General features: G+C 39.5%; 1 protein-coding gene across 1 annotated transcript in view; it reads right to left on the bottom strand.

Annotated features, from left to right (window-relative positions):
* Window positions 1-20,939, bottom strand: part of GUCY1A2 (guanylate cyclase 1, soluble, alpha 2) — a 144,715-nt gene extending 123,776 nt beyond the window's left edge. The window contains exons 1-4 of the mRNA XM_009322279.1: window positions 20,901-20,939; window positions 18,382-18,443; window positions 14,944-15,065; window positions 1,499-2,217 (exon numbers count right to left, since the gene is read on the bottom strand). Coding sequence (XP_009320554.1) covers window positions 1,499-2,217; window positions 14,944-15,065; window positions 18,382-18,443; window positions 20,901-20,939 — 942 coding nt within the window. The remainder of the gene's footprint in view (window positions 1-1,498; window positions 2,218-14,943; window positions 15,066-18,381; window positions 18,444-20,900) is intronic.
* Between the last annotated feature and the right edge of the window lie 254 nt (window positions 20,940-21,193).

Below are 21,193 nucleotides of genomic sequence, written 5' to 3'. Positions count from 1 at the left end.
GATTTACAGCAGATTCAGGAAGAGCAGAAGACGGTTGAAGAGCTGTGACTCTGTCCCAGAGCAGGGGAAGGTGCCTGAGAGGCATGCGCAGGCTCCGAGGGAGGAAGGAGCACGGCACAAGCCTCTTCCAAAGGAGAAACAATTGTCCCGAAAGGTAGCTCAGAGCCAACACCTCCAAACTTTTCACACAACATTTCCTTTTCGTAATTAAAGGCTAGGGTGACTTTGAGGACAGATTCTGAAAAATAAACTCCCTTTTGGTTTTAAATAGGTTGAATTACATCAATTCATACAAAATGAGAAGCACTAGTTTGCTTCTCTCGGGGGAACATGTTATTTCCAGGGGAAAATGCATCAGAAACATGCTTATTGGTGCCAAAGAGCAGAGCCAGAAGAGGAGCTGGAAACACTGCTGTTGTCAGAAGTGGCTGTAGTTTGAAAAGAACCCAGAACTCGATATGCAGCTACCACAAGAGTCTTTCTGAAACTCTGGTCCAGTGTACGTAGCAAAACAGAGGTGGAGTTTCTCAAGCTATATCCAGACCACCTAAACTGTAAATGTGGCACCCATAGGCAGAACTTAGGTGTCCAAGTACCCAGTGTAATTGACTATCCTTGGGTGCAATCTCTTAAAAACCCTGAAAATCAGTAATTCCTGCACTTAGGGCAGCGGTATTTCCAAGGCACCCACGCATAGGCTTTTAATGTAAACATTAAGTATAAGTACTTCGGTGCATAAAGCTGGAACACAACTTCACACCAAAAAGCCTTCCCATAATTCAAGGATATTCAATGAGACAAACTCTATCCAACCTTTGGAGAGGTCCACTCTAGAAGACATGTTCTCACCTAACTCACCTGGGATGCACTGAACTCAACATAGGTCTCACTAGTTAAAGTAGCTGTCTTTTAAAACCCTGAGGGAAGAGGCAGCGTAGGAGGACAAGTGCCTATTTAAATGACTGGAAAGCATTAAAACTGGTGTAAGTGATACTTGGTACCACTTACAGCTCTGGTTCCCTTGAGTGCAGGGTGAGAGATAAGAAGAAACACAGAAGAAAGCAGCTTTTCAAAATAGGGAAGTAGGATATAATAAAGTGGCAGTATGAACCCTGCAGTGAGAGTCTTTCAGAAAACATACTGAAAGCTATTCCCTAGTAAATGGCTTAATAACTATTATTGTTATCATAATATAGCTGGAGTGAAATTAAGGATTAGATGTGGGCATTTGGTAAAATTCCTCACCCTTTTGATTTAAACTGCACTATTCAACTCCACAGCACAGAATTTTCTGAATGGCAATGTCACGATTTGCTACAACATCACAGGCAAAGCTTATAAATAATTTAGGAAAATATTCACTTGGCTGGGGAATACCACTTAGCCCCAGTTTGCAAGGCATAAGTAAGCTTTCCAGAGTACACAGGACTTGAGCTGCTTCTCTCTGAATAAATAATCCTCTCCCCTCACATACATATACACAAATTAATGTTCTTACCTTATCTTTATTTTCAGAGCCAGAATCCTCAAGTTTGGTCCGAATGACAAAGGGAGTAGATAATCTCAGGAGAACTCGTTCAAATGTGGCACTGATTTTAGGAGAAACTATGTCAAAGCACTCTTGGAATTTCAGAGTTTTATGAGCGTCACATCTGAGCTGCTTCCTAAGACCTTCTCCAAGCTGGAGAATCAGCATGTTTGGATCAAACATCAGGTGAAAGGGGAAAGCTCTGCAGAAGGTGCTGATGCTAATCCTCAGGTCTAAGGGGGACTGGGAAGTTCCCGGTGGAAGTGCTTTTGTGATATTTGCATTTTCATGTTCTTTGATAAGGAAAGTCAGACAGCTGCAGTTACCTGGGTTCGTCCCCTCTGCACACAACTTATCATTAGCGACCTGTTCTACTTCCACTTCCAAGCGGTAAATCTTCTTTGCTGCTGCCTTTATCATTCCCATCATTGCAAATCCCACAATCTGATGTGGGTGAAAGTAATGAAGCATGAGATTGCCTTCAGGGAGCTCTTTGCATAGGAAAGAAGGGGATTCCAGGGTGGCCTGTCTTCCAAATGAAGTTCTAATGTGCTCCAGCAAAGCATCAAAGCCATTGAAGAAGTCTTGAAGGGTCCCACCTACAGCTCGAAGAACTCTTTCATTCTCATCAAAGCAGATATTGAAGAATTCCTCCCCAAACTTTTCTTGCATTTCCTCAAACTTCAAACCTATAGGACAACGAGACACTGATATCAACAACATAGTATTGCTAGCGTCACATCTTCCCTTTGTTCTCTATTTGCCCAGTATTTTTCCAAGTCAGTGAGAGTGGCTTTTTCACTGGATACCTACCCATGGGACTTCTGTTTTCTCTGATGGTTGGGAATAACCCTAGAAGCCATTTTTGCCTGTCATTTTAAGTCCTCATGCTTTCAGCTCGCTGTCCCAGCCAGCTACTTGTGGGATTTACTCTTGCCTGTCTCTTCTTCCCTGCTGGAAGCCAGAATACATTATAATTTCCCTGAGTTTTGCATGTCACATGCAGTCTGCTGTGTGAATGCACCCAGCCACGGGTGCATCCCTTCCATCGTCAACCTGGCCACAAATGAGCCTTCTGCTTTTATAGCCCCTCTGTTCACTGCCTCTGTGAGGGATCCAGCTCTTACCAGCTTGAAGAATAAGCTACTGGGACTCAAAGTCAGGCCTTGGGCTTTCAATAAGCAATGGAAAGCCCTGCAGTCAGGGGCTGTGGATTTGGGGATTTTTTTTCAGAGAAAATACTTTTCTCATTATAGCTATCGGGCACTACCAGAAGATACAAAGGAATAATTACTTTTTTGTTGCCTCCAAAGGAGACGAAAGCCTTTCTATTTTAGGCTTCTACACTCACCCATCTTTTAAAAAAAACCCTGCTTCTTAGAGCTACCTAAACTACTAGTAGATGGGACAGCTCTGTGATATCTCACAATGTCACTTCAAGTCTCCATCACAGAAATTCAAAAGGTTTTGATTTACAGAAGTGATAAGGCTGGTGTTGCTGAAGGGATGAAAAAATATCAGTGATGGAAGTCCCTGGATACAAATGTGTATCAAATCCTATTCCAGTTTGTTATTTACCATTTTAAGGATAACCTAGAAAAAATAATTTTGAGAGGGTGATTAAACATTTTCCTCTGTCTTGTTTTAGGGAAGACATGCTCTGTTAAATCTTATTGTATAAAATCCCTATATCACATAGTAGAGTCACAAAATTTATCAGGTATGTTTTAAGCTGTAATAGAAGAAAAAGAAGTATGAATCAGCTGTACGTGAATTACAAATATCCAGCAAGAGTTTTCAAAGGAAATTAATATAGGAATTAACAACATAGCTCCTCCAGTGTATTGAAATATATCAAATTTCAGTGAAACAGTCAAACACCTTAACATTTATCTTGAATTCTAACAGAAATGAAGGGCAGTAACTTATTTCCTAAGGGCACTACAGGCTCTTTATTTTAATACGTATCCAGCATGTTTTATAACATTGATAAGATCCCAATGAATCACCAAACTTCTCACTGTTTGTTTAAATTGCTTGTAGGCTTTTAAATTTTGAAGAGCAGTATGATTAGTGATTTTTCATGTCCAAGAGGTATAACAGGGGACAGAAGAAGTCATTAATCTGTTGTTTGCAGACAATAACCTTTGATCATCTCAAGGCAGTGTCTGAACTGCCTGTGCACACTGGCATAGTTATAACAATCAATATTCATAAGGGATTTGAGCATTCCACAGCTTTGCAAACTATCTGCAACAACAGTTTTGTTTGGACCTTCGATATGATTAATAGCAGATTAAAACACATAAAATTACATATATAAACAGGACAACATGACAACATGACCAAGCATATTTTATGAAAGAAGTAATAGTAATAATCTGGGAAAGTTCATTCAAATGCCATTACTCATAATAAAATTTGGTCACTAAACTAGGTTATTACAAAAATATTCCCAGGATCTTTATGACCACAGATGGTCAGATCTGCAGCTAAGCCAAAAGAAAGTACCTCTGGTACACAATGCCCCCTAATATCCTGACTCAGAGGACAGTGTGCCAATTCCTGACTCATTACCGCTACGTCTGCATAACATAGTATTGCAATACCGTCCATAGAAATACTCACTATAACCCAAAAAGAATTAAATTCTAATCCATACCAATAACATTGTCATAACTGGATATTAGCAGCAAGGAGGTAAGAAATTATCATATTCGTATGTATACACAAACACATACGCATACTTTCAAATCTCATTGTTCTGTAGAGTGAACTGCGAATAGCTTTAGAAGTCCATGTGTAAAAGTGAGCAGTCTAGCAGGGGCACCCAAGGCTGTAAGACTGCAGAGGCCCTGGAAGTATGGCAAAAGGACGGTATTGGAAACCCCTGGGCTATTCATGCAAATGACCAAATACTGTTACAGAACTATGTAACATCCCGTGAAGCTGCCCAAAACAATAGCATAGGTGGGCTGTCTTTAAAGTATAAAATTACAGTAAAACAGTCAGTTGCCCTGGTGCCACTAACTGAAAACAGGATATGCAGAACTGATCACTCATGTACTTTACTGCTACATATGTAAGCCTTGCCTCATTATCGTTAACCGGAGTTGTATCTTAGTATTCGGCCTAAGGTTTTGCTGATTGTCTTAGATTGGTCGTCTTGTCTGCCCTGGAGGACTGGCTGTTCAATGCGGACACAACGTACTGACTCCAAGCAACGTGAATTATACTATGAAATTCAGGTCAGTGACCTGGCTCAAGGATGTGCCACTACTTTTAAAAACATTTTATCTTTGAATTGAGTTACACACAGTACCAGCAGAAAATTAGATTAGCTCAGAATAGAAAAATGGATATGCCCAAGCTCAACCAAACTGCTGGTCTGTCTTAGTAGGGAATTTTCTCTCTAATAATAGACACTATGAGATACTGAGAAAATCAAAGTCAAACAACCTTCTAAAACAAACAAGTATAACGTACCTACCAGGGAAGTTTCTTCCTAAGCCTCACCAATAAGATGTCAATTTTTGCTTGAAGCATGATGGTTTTTCTTTACATCAAAAATCTTTATTTCAATTCTTATTATACAAATACACACATTTTTTTCTGTATTCCTACAAAGCTCTTGGCTTCAGTGATGTACTTGTATGAAGTTGCACAAAATAATCTGTATTTTTGCTCACTTATTCCTGCCTCTCCTATTGAAACAAATGATGAACAGAAGCACACACCTACCTAACATTAACTCTATACCTATTTCATCGTAACCTTTTAATTTACTACCATATAAATTATCCTAATCTTTTGAATATCTTATGTGCAATTTCTCCCTACCCCTTTCTGTATACTTACTGGATATGTTTAGCTTTCAAGAGGCAACAGAAATGAGTATCATTATCACAAGGAGAGAAAACGACAGACTGCATCAGATCGCTGTTCAGCTGCTCTGAGATCTTCTCTCAGCAGTGACTGGTATCAGATGCTATAGAAAAACTATAAAATCTGATGGAAAATCATGAAAAAACATGGTTTTGAGTAAGCTCCTCCCTAACTGCTGCAGTAGATGTTTGGCTTATTCACTGAAATGGATGGAACTACCAGATCGGGAGATAATTTTATTACATATAGAAAAACCTGCTTGTTAAAAAAATTCCCAGAACTCATTGTCTCTATAGTGCATACTTTACTACATTTGGAGACTTCCACAGGCTAATTATTATCTTTAAAAATTATATTCAGTATGATTTCCAATTCCAGTGTATTCAGTTTTTCCTTTGTTTTTTCTTTTTATTTCGAGAAAAGACAAATAAAATCATCAAAATAATGTTCTTTATAACCTTCAGGTTATACAGCTGCATAAACAGTCTAATCTTTTCAAACTCATCTCACATTAAATTCTTTCTCTGCATCTTCATTTTGTTTTCATTTTGATTATTCAGTGGAATAATTAAAATTGAAGATGGCACTGAAAATGTGAGTCACCTTCTGTTCATCAAAACTGATGATTTGCTATTCCTTTCTGAAAAGCTGGCATTTCCTTTCTTTCTTTTTCACTATGGATCTCTAATCAAAATTTTCATTCAGCTGCCGAGAAAAAAAATAGTATTTGAGATCTGTATGCCTGCCCAGCACTTCCAAATGCAGAGGCCACTGCACTCCCATATCGCTTCATGCATGACCCCAACAACCACAGATAGGGCTTCCTAACGGGCACTAGCTTGCAATCGGTAAGTAGGAAAAAGTCTTCCTTAGTTGCACCAAGACACTTCACTGAACAGTACTGATACAAAATAAACCAAAATTCATCCCAACACTCTCTGCTGTTGCCCAAGTGAAACCATTTGTTATTTTGAGCTTCTGCTATTTACCAACCTTCTACTAATATACTGAATGAAATTCTAAAAATTCATCAGTCTCAATTTACTTTTCTCTTGGAAAGTGATCTACTGTGTTCCTACCACTTAATCCACTTCTTCAAGAAGGCAAATCACATGTCTTAACACTACTAAGTATTTTCTCTTTAGTAGTTTCTTTTTGTTGCTTTTTCTTACAATGCCATTTTTATTCTAGCCCATACTGGAGAGAAATAAAACATGCACATTGCAGAAGGAAACTGAGGCAAAGCAACCATAGAATGAAGACATTGCTCTGGACCTCCATTACAAAGCACTTTGGGATCTATGACAAAAGTACGATACAAGGTCTATTATTATCCTTTAAAAATGTGTCTCAAAGACATTTAGAGAAGAAATCCTATACTTGTGAGCCAGATCCAAAATTACCAAAGTCTTTAAGCATAGGCTCAAAGTACAAATTAAGTATTTCACTGAACTGGAGCAGAAATAGATGACTTCATCCTGTAATAACATGCTACTAAACGGTCCTTCTTCATTTTCTTTTCAGCAGTTCCTGTAAACTGCAAACCCACTACAAAACATCAAGGAACTAATACAGTATTTCTAAGTATTTTGTACATTACTAAGTGGAGAAATCAGATAGGAGTCTGTTCCCATAAAGAAAATCACAAACCATAGGCTCTTCAGAAACAAATAGAAGATGAACGATGTGATAAAAATGTCAAAGTAATCCATTAACTTGCAGAGCATGCAGAAGCAGTTACAAGCCATCCAGTTCTTCCTTAAAGTAAATCATGGAGACAATGGTTGCAGAGTGGCCAGCATCTGATTCCTTTGGCATAGAAAAATACCTTTTTTTCTGGGATACCCATTAAGAATCTGCAAATGTCAAATATTAAGGGGATGGGACAATTCAGTATGCAATTTCAGAACTCATATTGTGTACAGAAGCAGAATTTGCCACCTTTAATTATAGCAAATACCTCTTAAATGTTTTTGGATTAGCAGATTTTTGGCATGAATAAGACCTTTTCCTTAAATAGTCTTTTGGACAGAAAGCCAGGTGGCAGTTCAGAATTCCAAAGCATAATTTAAGATGGTAAGGAAAACAACATTTATTCTCTCAATAAAAAAGGTTTTGTTGTGTACAGGCTAATGCTGAAGGTACATTAGATGAAACATTTGGCTTGTAAGTGAGCCTAGTATAGGATCTAATTACTGTATAAAGGACTTTGATCTTACTTCATTATGATGGTGAATTCATATCATCTTGGGAATCCAGATGTTATTTTTATATTATTTTTATATATTTATATTTTATATTATCATTTTATATAAATACAATAACATCATTTTATACCTTTACATATGGTTTTGACACAACTGTAAAATTTTTACTATACTTCTCTTACAGTGCCATACAGGGCCTGCATATCTTTCAAGATTTCATAAACTAAAAATGAGAATTATTGTTAAAAAGAATTCCTCACACTTGTTCACCTATAATATTTGTTTTATCCAATTTTAATGAGGCATTTTCTTTCCCTGTTAAAGTGAGGGTCTCCTCTGACAAATGATGCTTAGGAATATTGTAATTACCCCTTCTTGGTGAGGACCTGATCACCTGTGCTCAGCATAGCAGAAAAGATTCTGCTCCAAACTACTGACACAGGAAGTTCAGCTGAGCTATTAAGAACAGGCAATGTTCTTTATTCCCCATATAGCACTTTCAGTAGCAGCCAGTTCTGCAGGCAAAACCAAGCTGTCTGAAGCAAGACTATCATCATTTTGTGTGCCCCATCACATCTTGGAAACCTCACTTCTTAGATTTGCACAGGGTTTATTAAATGAAAACTGCAATTACTAGGTTGGTCATTCCTAAAAATGAGGCAGATCCAGTTTGTTTCATGTTAACTCTAGAGATCAAACAGCAGTAAGAACAGAGTTTTTTTAATTTGCTTTTGCATTAAAATGAGCATATATGTCTTTGAATTGACATAGGGAGCAGAACTTCACTTCTTGGAAAGAATAAAATTGTAATAAAATCTAAAAACTTTTCCCATTAAATGCAAAATCATCTCTCATAATTCCTCACATATATAAAGGGCTCAATTCAGCTGACTAAATATAGAAATCTAATACTACTTGAGTCTTCATAAGGCATCCAAGACATCTACAAAAGAACTAACAGATAGTTACATCTGCCAGGATATAGGACTTAAGGGAGACCTACACATTTTTGAAGGTTTGACAGAGGCCACACAAGATACCCCACAGCACCTAAAATAATGGCAAACACCTCCATTTAGTCAATGAATCATGCCCAGAATGTCTTCTACTTTATAAATAGACTTCTACAAGATGTTATTGTACATTATAACTTCAAACTGCTCACTATCTACTGGTAGTTTATCTGCTTCCTAACAATAAATAGCTCTGATCTGAGAAGAGTGGGACGTCTATGGCCATTTGGTATAAACATTTCTCCTTTTCTAATTTAGATGTATTCATCTCAGTTTCAAAATCACATGAATTATGTGATTCTTGTTTAGATTACTTTTGTATTGCCAGTGCGCTGTAACATCTGCTAAATAATAGGAGTCCTGTGTGTATAGCTCAGACCACCCCAGGATAGAGTTCCAAGTATTATTAAAATCCATTAGTATCGCCAATCCTCTGGGCCATGTAACATCTCCTTTTACACCATTTGTAAACCAACAACTTTAATTATAAATCAGGCTGTGTATCCTAAATTAGTTGCATTCTAATGACTATCTGCAGTTCTTAGCTCAAAGGAAGAGGAAAGTGATAGTAATTTATGTACTTTAAATATATAAGCATTTACAGTTTTTGGATACCTGCCAAGCAGTCAGTGTGCCAAACTCTTGTCCACCTTTTCCAATTACATCACCTGGTCTAATCTCACTGTAGGCTAAGATCTGTCCTGGCATCTCCTTTTCAACATATTTCCTACCTCTTCAAATGTAGTATTTCTCAGCAGTGATGTGCTGTTATTATTAAATAGTTAACCAGAATGATCTCAAATTTATTCCTCTTTAACTACAGAATATGGGTAAGAGCTGAGATTTTCTTAGTTCCATAAAGGAAACACAGCTCTTCATCTTTGACAAATGTACAGAGAGCAAATGACTTCTATAGAATTATGCCCTTTGCACTAAAAGAAGGAACAGCCCTGCAAGATATATTTAGGCATGAAGTGATTTGCTCTATATAAAGCAGCCTACAGCACACATCTTCTTTGATGGTGATGAGCAAATGTGACCCAGAGCAAGAGCTCTCCAAACCCCTGCACCAACGATGGATTCCACCTCCTCCTCAGTGTCTCGGGGAGGCTGAATCCAGAAACATGATTTATCTCCCTGACAGGGCAGGGCTCTGGGCTGGGATTCCATGTGACTTATCACCGGGGGATTTGGGAATCCTCGCCACTGTGCCATATCATCCTCCAAATGGAAGATACCCCAAAAGATATTCACTTAGAAATGACAGGGGAGCAAAATCCTCACAGCACTTTCAGAAGCAAAATCAAGAGGACAAGCATTATTATTAATCTGTGAGTTAAGAATGCCTAACAGGAAAAATTCTTGCAATACATTTAAGTCCACCTGCGGAGCTGACTTAGCAGCCATTGACGTATGCTGTGCATTTTTTAAGGAGAATGAGGTAATTGTAGTAAGATTTTAGGAGGCAATGTTTTATAATAGATGAAAAAGAATTGTGTTGCATAAATTAATTTCTTGAATAAAAAAATGGAAGAGAATGTTTTTCTCTATCTTAAGCAATGGAAAGGCAGATAGGTGCAATTATTTCTCCAGGCCTCCTTGTTGAAACAGCTGTCTGCTACATGTGCATTTGTAACTTCAGGCTGCGCACCCAAGGTGTTGCAGGTGTTAATTTATGCAGTGTATATAGCATGGTGCTGCAATACATACAATTTAGATATTGTAGTCTAATACACAAATAGGCTTTCAAAGACAACATTTCTTCCATGTCGTTAAAGATTGGATATGAACATCTACTTCTGCTTTGCAAATTTTGCACAACAGATTTTTTTATAGATATTTATTAATTTAGGTTACTTTTCATTAGTTTTACTATCAAAGTTATGACAGATTACAGAGCTCCTCAGCAAGCTGCAAAGAGGCTCCAAAGGAAATACTGGTGGCATTTAAAGGAAAACAGTCAACTCCCTTCATGAAACTCCCTTTCTTTTTTTGTGAAGGATTGAAATAAGAGTGAAGAACAGTTCACGGCCACAAAGGCTACATTAATAGTGTAGCAGTGTTTGAAAAGAGTGTTTGGAGAAGATGAGGTGAAGGCTGTACAATTTTTATCTAGTTTGTGCATTTGGGATGCGTGAAACTTCATGTGATGTATCAGAAGTACACAGTGGGGTTGAAAAATGAAAACTGGGCATTTCTCTGTTGCTTCATAAAGCTCAGTAGCACATACCTGCTTGGAATATCTGCAAAACAGATAAGCAGGACAGGTCATGAAGGTTTTATGTCCCAAAATATATTCCTTACAGTAGGAATTACAGACTAACAATTTTAAAAAGTTTTCATCCTTATTTTCCTGTTCCCGAAGTTTTAATTTGCAACTACATGGAAGTCTTCTGCTTTACTCTGACTAGCTGCAAGAAGTCAAAATGCACACTCTAATCTTACTTGAAACCAAATTATTTTAAATTACAGGGACAAAAGCAGTCCCAAACAAGATTAGGCTGTCACTGCTCAAAATGCTGAATGTATGAAAATGTCTTTGCTTTCAGAAAGTTAAAATCTGAGCAGCACTGACATATGGTTTAAAGGATTAAAAAAACCAACAACTTATCTCCGTTATACAGATGGGAAATTGAGGCACAGAAAGAATAAAAACGTGCCCAAGGTCAAATAAGAAATCTCATCAGATACAATCTTTCTCTCTAACATACTTCAGTAAAAATTTATAGTCACCTAATAAAGAAATGTGTTAGTCACCCACATAACACACTTCATCATAGGAATCTTTTTCTTATCATTATTTCTAAAATGAGTTCAAACTAACACCACCAATCTGCTCTGAACACAGCTTAAAGCATTATGTGTGTCAACAGGATAAAACACACCAGCACTTATTCTTTGAAATACTTTACTTCAACCTAGGAACCTTATAAAGGCTCCCTTTAGAAGCTAGGATTTCCCTTCTCTTTTTCTCGACTTCCAATATATTGTCACTTGTTTTTCCTTTGGATGATATGCTTATGAAGGACACTGTACAAGTGTGCACACAGCAATTAAAGAAAGCAGAGTCCATCATAAAGCTGTCTGGACTATTTTGAAAAGGATACAAAGTTAAATTAAATATTCCAGCCACAGAAGCTGTCACCACAAAGAAAAGCTGTGCCATTGATCTGGTATCAAACTTCATTTATAGCATGTGAGCATGATGGACATGGCTCCCTTAATTACAGTGGATTAAAGCAGGAAGAGCTCTATTGATGTCTAGACTTGTAGCAGGAGCAACTTAGCGAGGAGACGAGGAGAATCAGGTCCTTTCACTGCAGGAAGATGGTGTCACACTTTAGCGAAGACTTGACAGGAGGAAAATTCCAGTATTCATACATGATAAATCACATGCAACAAGCTGAGCATACAGCTTGCAGTCAGCACTTTGCTGTGAGCAGTGTAAGCACCAGAACCACGGTGTGAAGCATCTGCTCACAGTCTTCCAAGCTTACTAATGATCTCACCATTTGCTGTCTTCTGATGAATAAGGAATGCCAAATGACTACTTTAGAGGCAGGCAGAGGGTCAGGAGAGGTGAATCATGTTGGCGTTATCTAAGGTAAGAGAGCAGGTGCTTGCTTCCAAGCACCTTTAAGAAAACACTTTCCTCCAGCCCTAGACAGCAAGTCCCTGTTACCGCTCATATAGAATAAACTGAGAGCCAGATTTGGTTCAACAGTTTCTCTAGCCTCCATCACATTCAGATTCATTCTTGTCTCCTGTCTCAGCCATGCCAATTGCTCTAGGTACACACCCCAGTGGTTACATCCTTCTTGCACAGAGGCACCTCTCACTAATCCTTATGCAACCAGAAAAATAACTGCGTATGTGAGACTTAATTACACAGCCTCCATTAATTATTTACCTGTTGTGATAGGCGCTACAATTAAAATCAAGAAGGTGGTTTTACTGCTTATTCCCTTATGTTCCCGTCCCAGGTAAGGAGAAGGAAAGAAGTACTGCTTTTAAACTGTCTTAGTGTTTTGCTCACATTGAATTTTTTTTTTTTTTTGCTATGAACTGAAATTCATTCTTTAAAAGGTGAGCTTTTCTCAGAGCAAGTGTCTGCAAACTTATTTTCAACAAAGTCCATTTTAATCATTCCCCAAGACAGTAATGTCTAGACGTTACCCCTACACTGTGATCCCAACAGTCCGATCTGCCCTGGACACACATGCGCTGTGAGGATACCACTGAAAAAACAGGCTGCACATTACTCAGCCATGCTAAGGGACCACGGCTAACATACTGATTTAAAAGCACTCTGAAGATGCAAAAGTATTCATAACTATTTCTTAGAACACATAATTTGTGTCATGGTGAAGTAAGTTCTGAACATCTAATTTGGTTTTTTTACAATATTAATATGCACATGATAACATGAAAAGTCATTTTTTTGTATGAGTCCTGCCTTATCACTCATAGCATTTGTTTCTGAGAGCTAGCATTCAATTATTTAAAAATGCAAATAAAACCAAAATATGGTAACTAATATTGGACATATTTACAATTTAATTTGTTCTAAATTCTCTCCATGACCCAAATGTGCAAAGTGCCAAGTACCGCCTCTTCCCAGGGATTTCAGCAACCATTAAAGGCACTCAGAATCTCCCTGACAGCACCTAGCATCTTGCAGAATAAGGCACTTGACACCAAAAAAAAGGATTTTGATTGTCAGGGAAACAGAGTCATCTCTCAACTAGAACATGTTAGCTATTTCACTGAGCATACCAAGTCTGTTTAACGGTTTGAGATAGAACAGACAGACATGCAATCCATATACCTCCAGAAGGATTTTAAGTCAGCAGGATACAATGGCCCAGACGCCTGTGTGGGCAGAATATCACCTTACCATATTCCCCTGACATGGAAGGTAAATTATACCTTTAATTATCATACAAGGTCAGATTTTAGTGTTGTGCCTCCTGTTGAAGAAAGTGTCTCTAACTGCATAATCCCATAAAAATGTCACAGGTTTATACTGTATATTACCAGCTCGAAGGAAACTTATTATGAACCAGAATGTCATCTTTTGTACCTTCCACCCCAACTTCAGCAGCCTACTGAGATCTCCAATGGAAGAGCAAAGAGGGTTTCGACATTACAAAAAGTACAGCCCCAAGTGTTGTGAGTGCTATAGAAAAGTTCAGGGAAAAAAAGCTCAGTACTCAACTAGCAAAAATGTCATTGTGGTATCAACAGCTCCTTCTTGTTAGGTGGGCCAGAATCAGAAAGGCTTTCAAGCTGAGAGAGACCCCATGAGTTGCCTGGTCATTCAGGCCAGGTTGCTCATGGCTTTACCCAGTTGGGGTTAAAAACCTCAAAGGGCAGAGACTGCACACAGGTTGCCTCTCTGGGCTACCTGTGCCTCTGCCTGACTGTCCTCACAGGGAAAAGTACCCAGTCTGTTTCAACTTACTCCTGCTACCTCTTGCCCTCCCACCCTGCACCAGTGTAAAGAGCCCAGCTCCCTGTCCTTGAGGATGTTCCCACAGGCACTGGGGACTGCTGTTAGGTCCTCTTGAAGCCATCTCTGCTGCAGGCTGGACAAGCCCAGCTCCCCCAGCCTCTCCTCACAGGGCAGGTGCTCCAGCCCCCACCATCCTGGTGGCCTCAAGTGAACTCCCTCTGGTTTATCAACCTCTCTATGGTTTTGGGCTCCCAACACTGGATTCAGTAATCCAGATGTTGTTTAGCAAGTACTGAGTAGAGAGAGATGAGTCCCTTCGATCTGTATCTCTGCCCCTGTTCATACAGCTCAGGCTGCCATTGGCCGCCTTTGCTGCCAGGACTCGCTGCTGGCCCATGTCCCACTTGCTGGCCACCAGGACCCCCAGCGCCTTTCCCGCAGAGAGATGACTGCAACAGCTCTCCATTTGCAAACTCCATGAAAGCAGCAGATGGCAAATGACAGCATTTGTTTCTGAGAGCTAGCATTCAATTATTTAAAAATGCAAATAAAAATAAATACGGTAACTATTTGGACTCAAAGCCTTTGAAACTTCAATAATCACTGACATGAACCTGGGTATTACACAATACACCTCCACTGACTCCACTGAAAAATCAGTCTGGGTTGTCTAAAAGGCGCAAAATATATGTAGAAAAGGAGACAAATGTAATAACAGTGCATTGATATGTAGCTGCCTACATCCTAAATTTCCTTTGTCAGAGCAAAACTTCCTTGGTTCATTGTTGGTATTAAGATGGTCACTAAACTTTCCTTCCAAGTAAAGGAAATGAATTCCCTTGAAAAAATACATACCGAGAACATTAGCTGTACACTGGAGAATTCCTGAGACATCTTCAGTTTCTTCATTGCCAGAGCGGTCTGTATAGGAGCATCTGTTTGATATATTGTGAAAATTCTTCTCCGCATCCCTGTAACTACAGTAAAAAAAGTAAAAAAAGTTATAGCATCTCCTTATGCAAACGCAAGGTCGACAAATGTCTCTCAGAAGTGGTGGTAAAGGATGCCTTTAGCCTCCCTTGTCTCTTCCCTCTTCTCCCCTCCATCACCCCTGTTCCATTCATGCATTATCACACACAGATGACACCACATTAGTAGCCTGGGTATCTCAAGTATTATACTAGAATCTGGAATATTATCTGTAGTGAGAATGAAGACATAAGAAAAAAATAGTGCCAAAGGGATGAGGGAAGGGTATCAGACATATCTGTCTTATATGTCATTCCCACAGGGGTGTTGTCTATAACAAAGTTGTACAGTAAACTCCAAGCAAGATGTTTATGAGGCAATGGTAAGTATTTAATAAGAATAATAAATCTTCCACATCACATTACATTAGCACTGCAAGTATAAAACCTAGCTTTCTCTGTGGGTTATCTTCTGAAAAGATCTTGGCAGAAAGATGGATGTCAAGCTGCAACTCACTGTGCTATCAAGAATAAAGTTTGTGCTATAGCCTGTTAAAGAAAAATTAAAAAGAACCCCACCACTGATGAAAGACACAGAGCTATGCTCTGACCAGCAAGAAAGCAGCTACCATCTAAATTATTCTATCTGACATCTAAATTATTCTATCTTATTTAGCTTTGCTGTATTGTTTTTCCTTAATTCAACAGAAACAGAACAGAAGCTCAAACTATGTTTAAAACAAAGCTTTATGTAGGTGATAATGACAACAGAAGAGGGAATACAAGTGAAGAAAATATTGCAGCAGAGTGATAATGCACCTGGCAAAATACGCAATTGATTTAGCTCAATGCACAGAAAAAAGCTTTTCTAACGAGCATTTTATTAACAGTGTTGTTCTGCTTTCATACTTTGTTTATAGTTCATAAATCATGAATTGCAGTTTAAGGATTGGATTCTTCATCTGGTTAATGCCTGCAAAATCTCAGCTCCTGGGTTGCCAGCACCTGTGGAAAAGGACTAGAAAGGATTCAGAGCTGCCCATCAGGTTACCCCCCAACAGGAAAACTGGTTCTCCACATGGAGTAAAGCATATTGGGAAGAGCAGGCTCATCTTAGACAAGGAAAACCCACTGGTAAGGGCTGCTGGTGCGCTCCGCAGTGAGCTGCATGGTCTGTACCGCTTTCCAGGTCTCCAGCAACGCCAGACCATGTGCCTGGCAGGAGGCCACGTCCTGACCCACTGTCCGAGCCCACCCAGAGCCCAACCCCACCGTCACGCCAGGAGGCCAGGCCTCTTCAGTCAGCATCACTGACTCCCAGAGTGACACCACAGCTACTCCTCACCTCTGATCTTGACCGGGACGGGAGATTTGATGAACGTTTATGTTGTATTGGGTGTCAGTGCCCAGGGGGGCTGCAGGGGCTGCTGTGAGGAGAGGCTGGTTCCAGCCGGTTCCAGCCAGTTCCAACGGCCCCACCGCAGGGCACAGTTGAGTCCCTCAGCCAAGATGGTGGTGCCTCTGGGAAAATGTATTTAAGAAAGGGCAAAACACTTCATGGTGGGGTGAGTGGTGAGAGAAAGAAGTGAGAGAAACAGCCTGGAACACCAAGGTCAGTGAAGGAGGGGAGGAGGTGCTCCAGAGCAGAGATTCCCCTGCAGCCTCTGGAGAAGATCATGGGGGAGCAGGTTGTCCATGGAGGACCACAGTGGAGCAGATATCCACACTGCAGCCTGTGGAGGATCCCATGCCGGAGCAGGGGGATGTGCCCCGAAGGAAGCTGCAGTCCATGGACAGCCCACAAAGAGCAGGGAAAAAGCGTGAGGAGGAAAGAGGAGCAGAGAGGAGCTGTTATGGACTGACCACAACCTCCATCCCCATCCCCCTTGCCACTCCTCCAACAGAGGAGTCCGGAATGTCTTTATCTTGACCCACAAGCTTTGTCCATCTTACTTTTCCCCTTGTCCTGTTGAGGAGGCGAAGTGAGAGAGCGGAGCGGCTGGGTGGGGGTCTGGCAGCTGGCCAAGGTCAACCCACCACAGTGTGTACCAAAAGTAAAGATGACAGGGCAGGACAAATATAGGACATCTGCTAGAGACAGATGCTACTTTAACAAACTCATACTGATCTTCAAAAAACTGAGTCAGTGTATCGTAAGTCACAGGACTTAAGAGGTTTTCAGAGTGTCCTGGTTTTAAACTTTGTCCATTAAAAAAAGCACATCTAAGCCACATGTGGCCATAAATAAAAAGCCCCATTGTTATTGCACATATGCTTTCCTCAAGGCACTGTCTCATCCTCTGAAGTCTGCTCGTGTGAGACTTCAAGCAATTTTTTCAGCAACTGAAAAAAATTAGCAGCCAGAAAGCTTCTCCCCCCTGCCTGCCCCACGTTGGACGTCACAACTACCTGCTGAGACTGGCTCCCTCGCTGCCCCCAGGTGCCAGCCAGACTGCTAATATTGCAGGTATCACCCACCAAGCTAGGGCTCCCTGTGAATTTTAACCAAACATTGAGAAATAGGCAAGGACAATTCCCTCTAGTGCACCAAGCTTCAAAACTATGTCATAAATTCTAAAAAGACACTCAGTGCAGCCTGAAAAAAATTTCCCTTACATCTGTGTAATTAAATTCAGAGGACAGCATTCTTCATTTGTCATACGGCACAGCCATTTAATGGCTATAGACATGCAGCCATTGTATTCTGACTCTGTTAGGAAAAGTTGTCTGTGACAATAAAATACCTGCACAGATAAGGAAAATACTTGTGCAGGTAAGGAAAAGGTTGAAAGATTATTTTAATCAATGGAAGAATGCCTTAGGTTTTCATGATGATAGTTGCTATTACTTTCTTTTTACTCCTCAGTCATCTATTAATTTCCTCAATGAACTCTTAGGAGGTGGCTTTCAGCCCTGCTTCTGCAAAAACCTGCAAGTATGTAACACTGCATGTATGTAACAAGCACTGATGCAGGATTTTGCAAGAGTGGGACCTCAGGTCATAGCGTAAGTAAATTTTCCAGCATTCTCAGCTGGCTCTGTGAAAAGCAAATTGGAATAGATCTTATACTTTTACAAAAAGATTCCCTATTCTCCTTATATAGGAAACATCACTGTTAATGGAGCAGTCGTGCTCTGATGGGATTGCATGGAAGCAGGACTGGACAGCAGTTTATCATTAACGTCCATAGTATGTATAGTTACTCCAGAGCACCTCTAAGAATTTGTGAGAAAAATTAAAAAGCTTGTCAAACAAGGCTGTGACTTGGAAAGCATAGAGGAAAACATTACCATGCACCTTTTACTACCTCGCATTAACACTTACCCAATAACTTGATGCTCAAAATACTGCAGTGTCCTTTGAAGAGTTTGCTGAATGGTCTGAGGCTATGGAAGAACAATTAAAAAAAATCATTAAGATTAGGGAAGTACAGTACAATTTAATTATCTTTTAACACACTATTTTTCTCCAGTTTTACTACTCCTCATCTTCTACCTGCTAGGTGCCCATCATAGCAATAGATATGAAATATTATTCATTCCTTGTATCTTACTTCACCATTTAAATAGGAAGGAATTTTACAATGTGACATAATTAATACTGCTTACAAGACTAGTTGTGCATAACAAAGGAGCCACTTCACTATTAGCTCTCAAAAACTACCACTCACCAATTATCTCATTATTTTAAAATAATTAATTTAAAATAGTTGGAAGAAAATGCTATTCTTTTGTGATTAAAGTATCACCAGGAAAAGGCATTGGGTTTTTAAACTTTGTATGCTCCCTAGAGCATTTTGTACTAAAGAATATTGTAAAGACACAATTTATTTTGGCTTACTTTCCTGACAAGCTATGACTCTCCAGTCATCTTTTAAATTATCAGGAAACTCAAGTTCATCAAAAGAAAATCATGACATGCTTCAAGCATTTTTATGCTATTTCATTTTAATAGGTGTTCACCAAACTACGTATGTGCATATATGTGTTTATTTGCATTATTACTACTACTACTACAGTGTTCACCAAAATACATATGTACATATATATGTTTATTTTCCTTACTACTGCTGCTGCTCTATTCCTATTATTTTTAATTAATTCATGAGAGATCTTTGGGTAAATAAAGCAAGTGTGAAATCCATGTCATTCTCTTTGGAGTTTTCCAGGTCACTTATGGCAAAACATCATTCTTCCAAAATGACTGGTTTGTACCTAATCTGAGAGTTTTCACCTGTCTATTTTCTCCTGGCGCCAGAGATCAGACAAAGGTACTCAATTTGGATTTATAAATCTTCCTTCTGTATCAGAGGCACACGGGGATATTTTGATCAGACTCACAGCAGCAGACATTCAAATTTTAGAGATATTTGGTATTTTCCTACCTTTTGGAAAAGACATCTAATTACTTTGGAAAGTAATAGCTGAAATGCCCTTTAGTTAGAGGAATTTCATTCTAAAACTTCCATCATCTTTGAAACTCTCAGATTTTGCTTACTGCTGTACAGATTCAGCAGTTCAAGAGCTGAGCTTTCTTCCTACTATGGCCCATGAGTTTGCAGAAGGAGGTATCTGTTTTGATGATGGCAGGAATGAAAAAGTGTGTATCGGGCTGCACTAAGTTTGTACAATTGTAAAAATTTCTTCTTTAATACCAAACTATAAGAACGTGTCTACCTTTTGGAATTCAAATGTGTGGAAATGCATGCACTTAACAAAAATAAGCTCAAAATAGATGTAAACCTTGAAAGAGAGGTTTTTTTGTTAATTCTGTATCAGATTATTACTTCTCTTCTCTGTGGGAACTAAGTTTCCTGTGCTAAAAGGCATTAAAAGATACATGTTCTCTTGCAAAACACAATGGAAGCACCATATGAATGAAACCATCACATATCAAAAAACCATCCCCTTCTCAGTGGTACAGCAGGTGTTGAAGTCCTTAGGCCTGATGGCCTGATGGCCAAATATATTTCATGGCCTGTTCTCACAGAGATGCAGCAGCTTTCCTGTGCTCAGGAGGCAGAAAAATCCATTCTTCACATATAGAAAAGATGTCTTTTCCCACTCTGGCAACAAGGCAAAGCAAAATGGCTTTAAGCAAAGAGGTCCAGGCAGCTGCCATCTCCCATCTCCACACAGCATTTCCCTCAGCCCCACTCCCTACACACAGAACATCAGTACTCCACCAGCAACTCCTCTGACATGAAATAGGGAATGGTAGAAATGTTTGACTGTTAAATTAAATCTCCCTTCTGGTTCGCCCAAAGTGCTTTTACAGCAAGCGCATGGAAGGCAGCAATGCCTGGTACCTACAGAGAGGAAGGAAAATAGCTTTTTGTCTTCTCAGGAAGTTTTGCAGCTTATGACATCAGGGACTGTCTTTGCCTTTCTCATGCCTGACACACAGATGTAGCACTCCTTACCCAGGGAAAAATCCTTTTGAGTACCTCAAGATTTGACCATACAAGCAACCTCCAAGTCCTGAGCTTATTTCAACAATAGATCTCCATTCTCCTGCAGTGCTGAATGAAAAAAAAAAAATAGCCCACGTACTGTTAACTCTCTCTTCTGAAAGCTAAATCATCCGCCTAGCTGCGTCAGACAATTTTATACAATTCCACAAACTCATACCCCTTTTGACTGGCATCTTCTATGAAATCTTAGAAATTAAGTACAGACAAAAAATAGGATTTACAATTAAAACACTCTCATAAACAGAGCTCTATGTAATGTGCTCATAGCCAGTATGAAATCCAATCTGAGAAGTCACGACATCTTTCTTCATTTCTGACAAGAATTATTATGGCATGTCACTGTGCATGGTTAAAAAGCCACTGTGCTTACTTTCTCAGTTTGCTGTATTTCGTCACTGGTGAACGTCATTTTGCCATAGATGTAATTCTGTAACTATGGCCATGACTAAACAAAATGGAGAGAAGAGATATGACACCTGCTTATAGCTACCTACAAGGGTAGTTTGGTGCACCACTTCTTCCACTACTGACTAAGCATTGCCTAAGAGAGAGAGAGTGGACACGAAAATATTTCAACCTCTTTTCTGCATCCAATGGCAAGACTGGATGGAGGCAAAAGAGCTAAACCTGCTTCTAGTAGCCTCTCCAAGAAACATAGCTTCT

The sequence above is a fragment of the Pygoscelis adeliae genome, unplaced genomic scaffold, assembly GCF_000699105.1.
Source record: "Pygoscelis adeliae isolate BGI_AS28 unplaced genomic scaffold, ASM69910v1 Scaffold383, whole genome shotgun sequence".
NCBI classification, from domain to species: Eukaryota; Metazoa; Chordata; class Aves; order Sphenisciformes; family Spheniscidae; genus Pygoscelis; species Pygoscelis adeliae.
The sequence above is the reverse complement of the archived record's forward strand: the minus strand, read 5'-3'. Positions and strand labels throughout refer to the sequence as shown.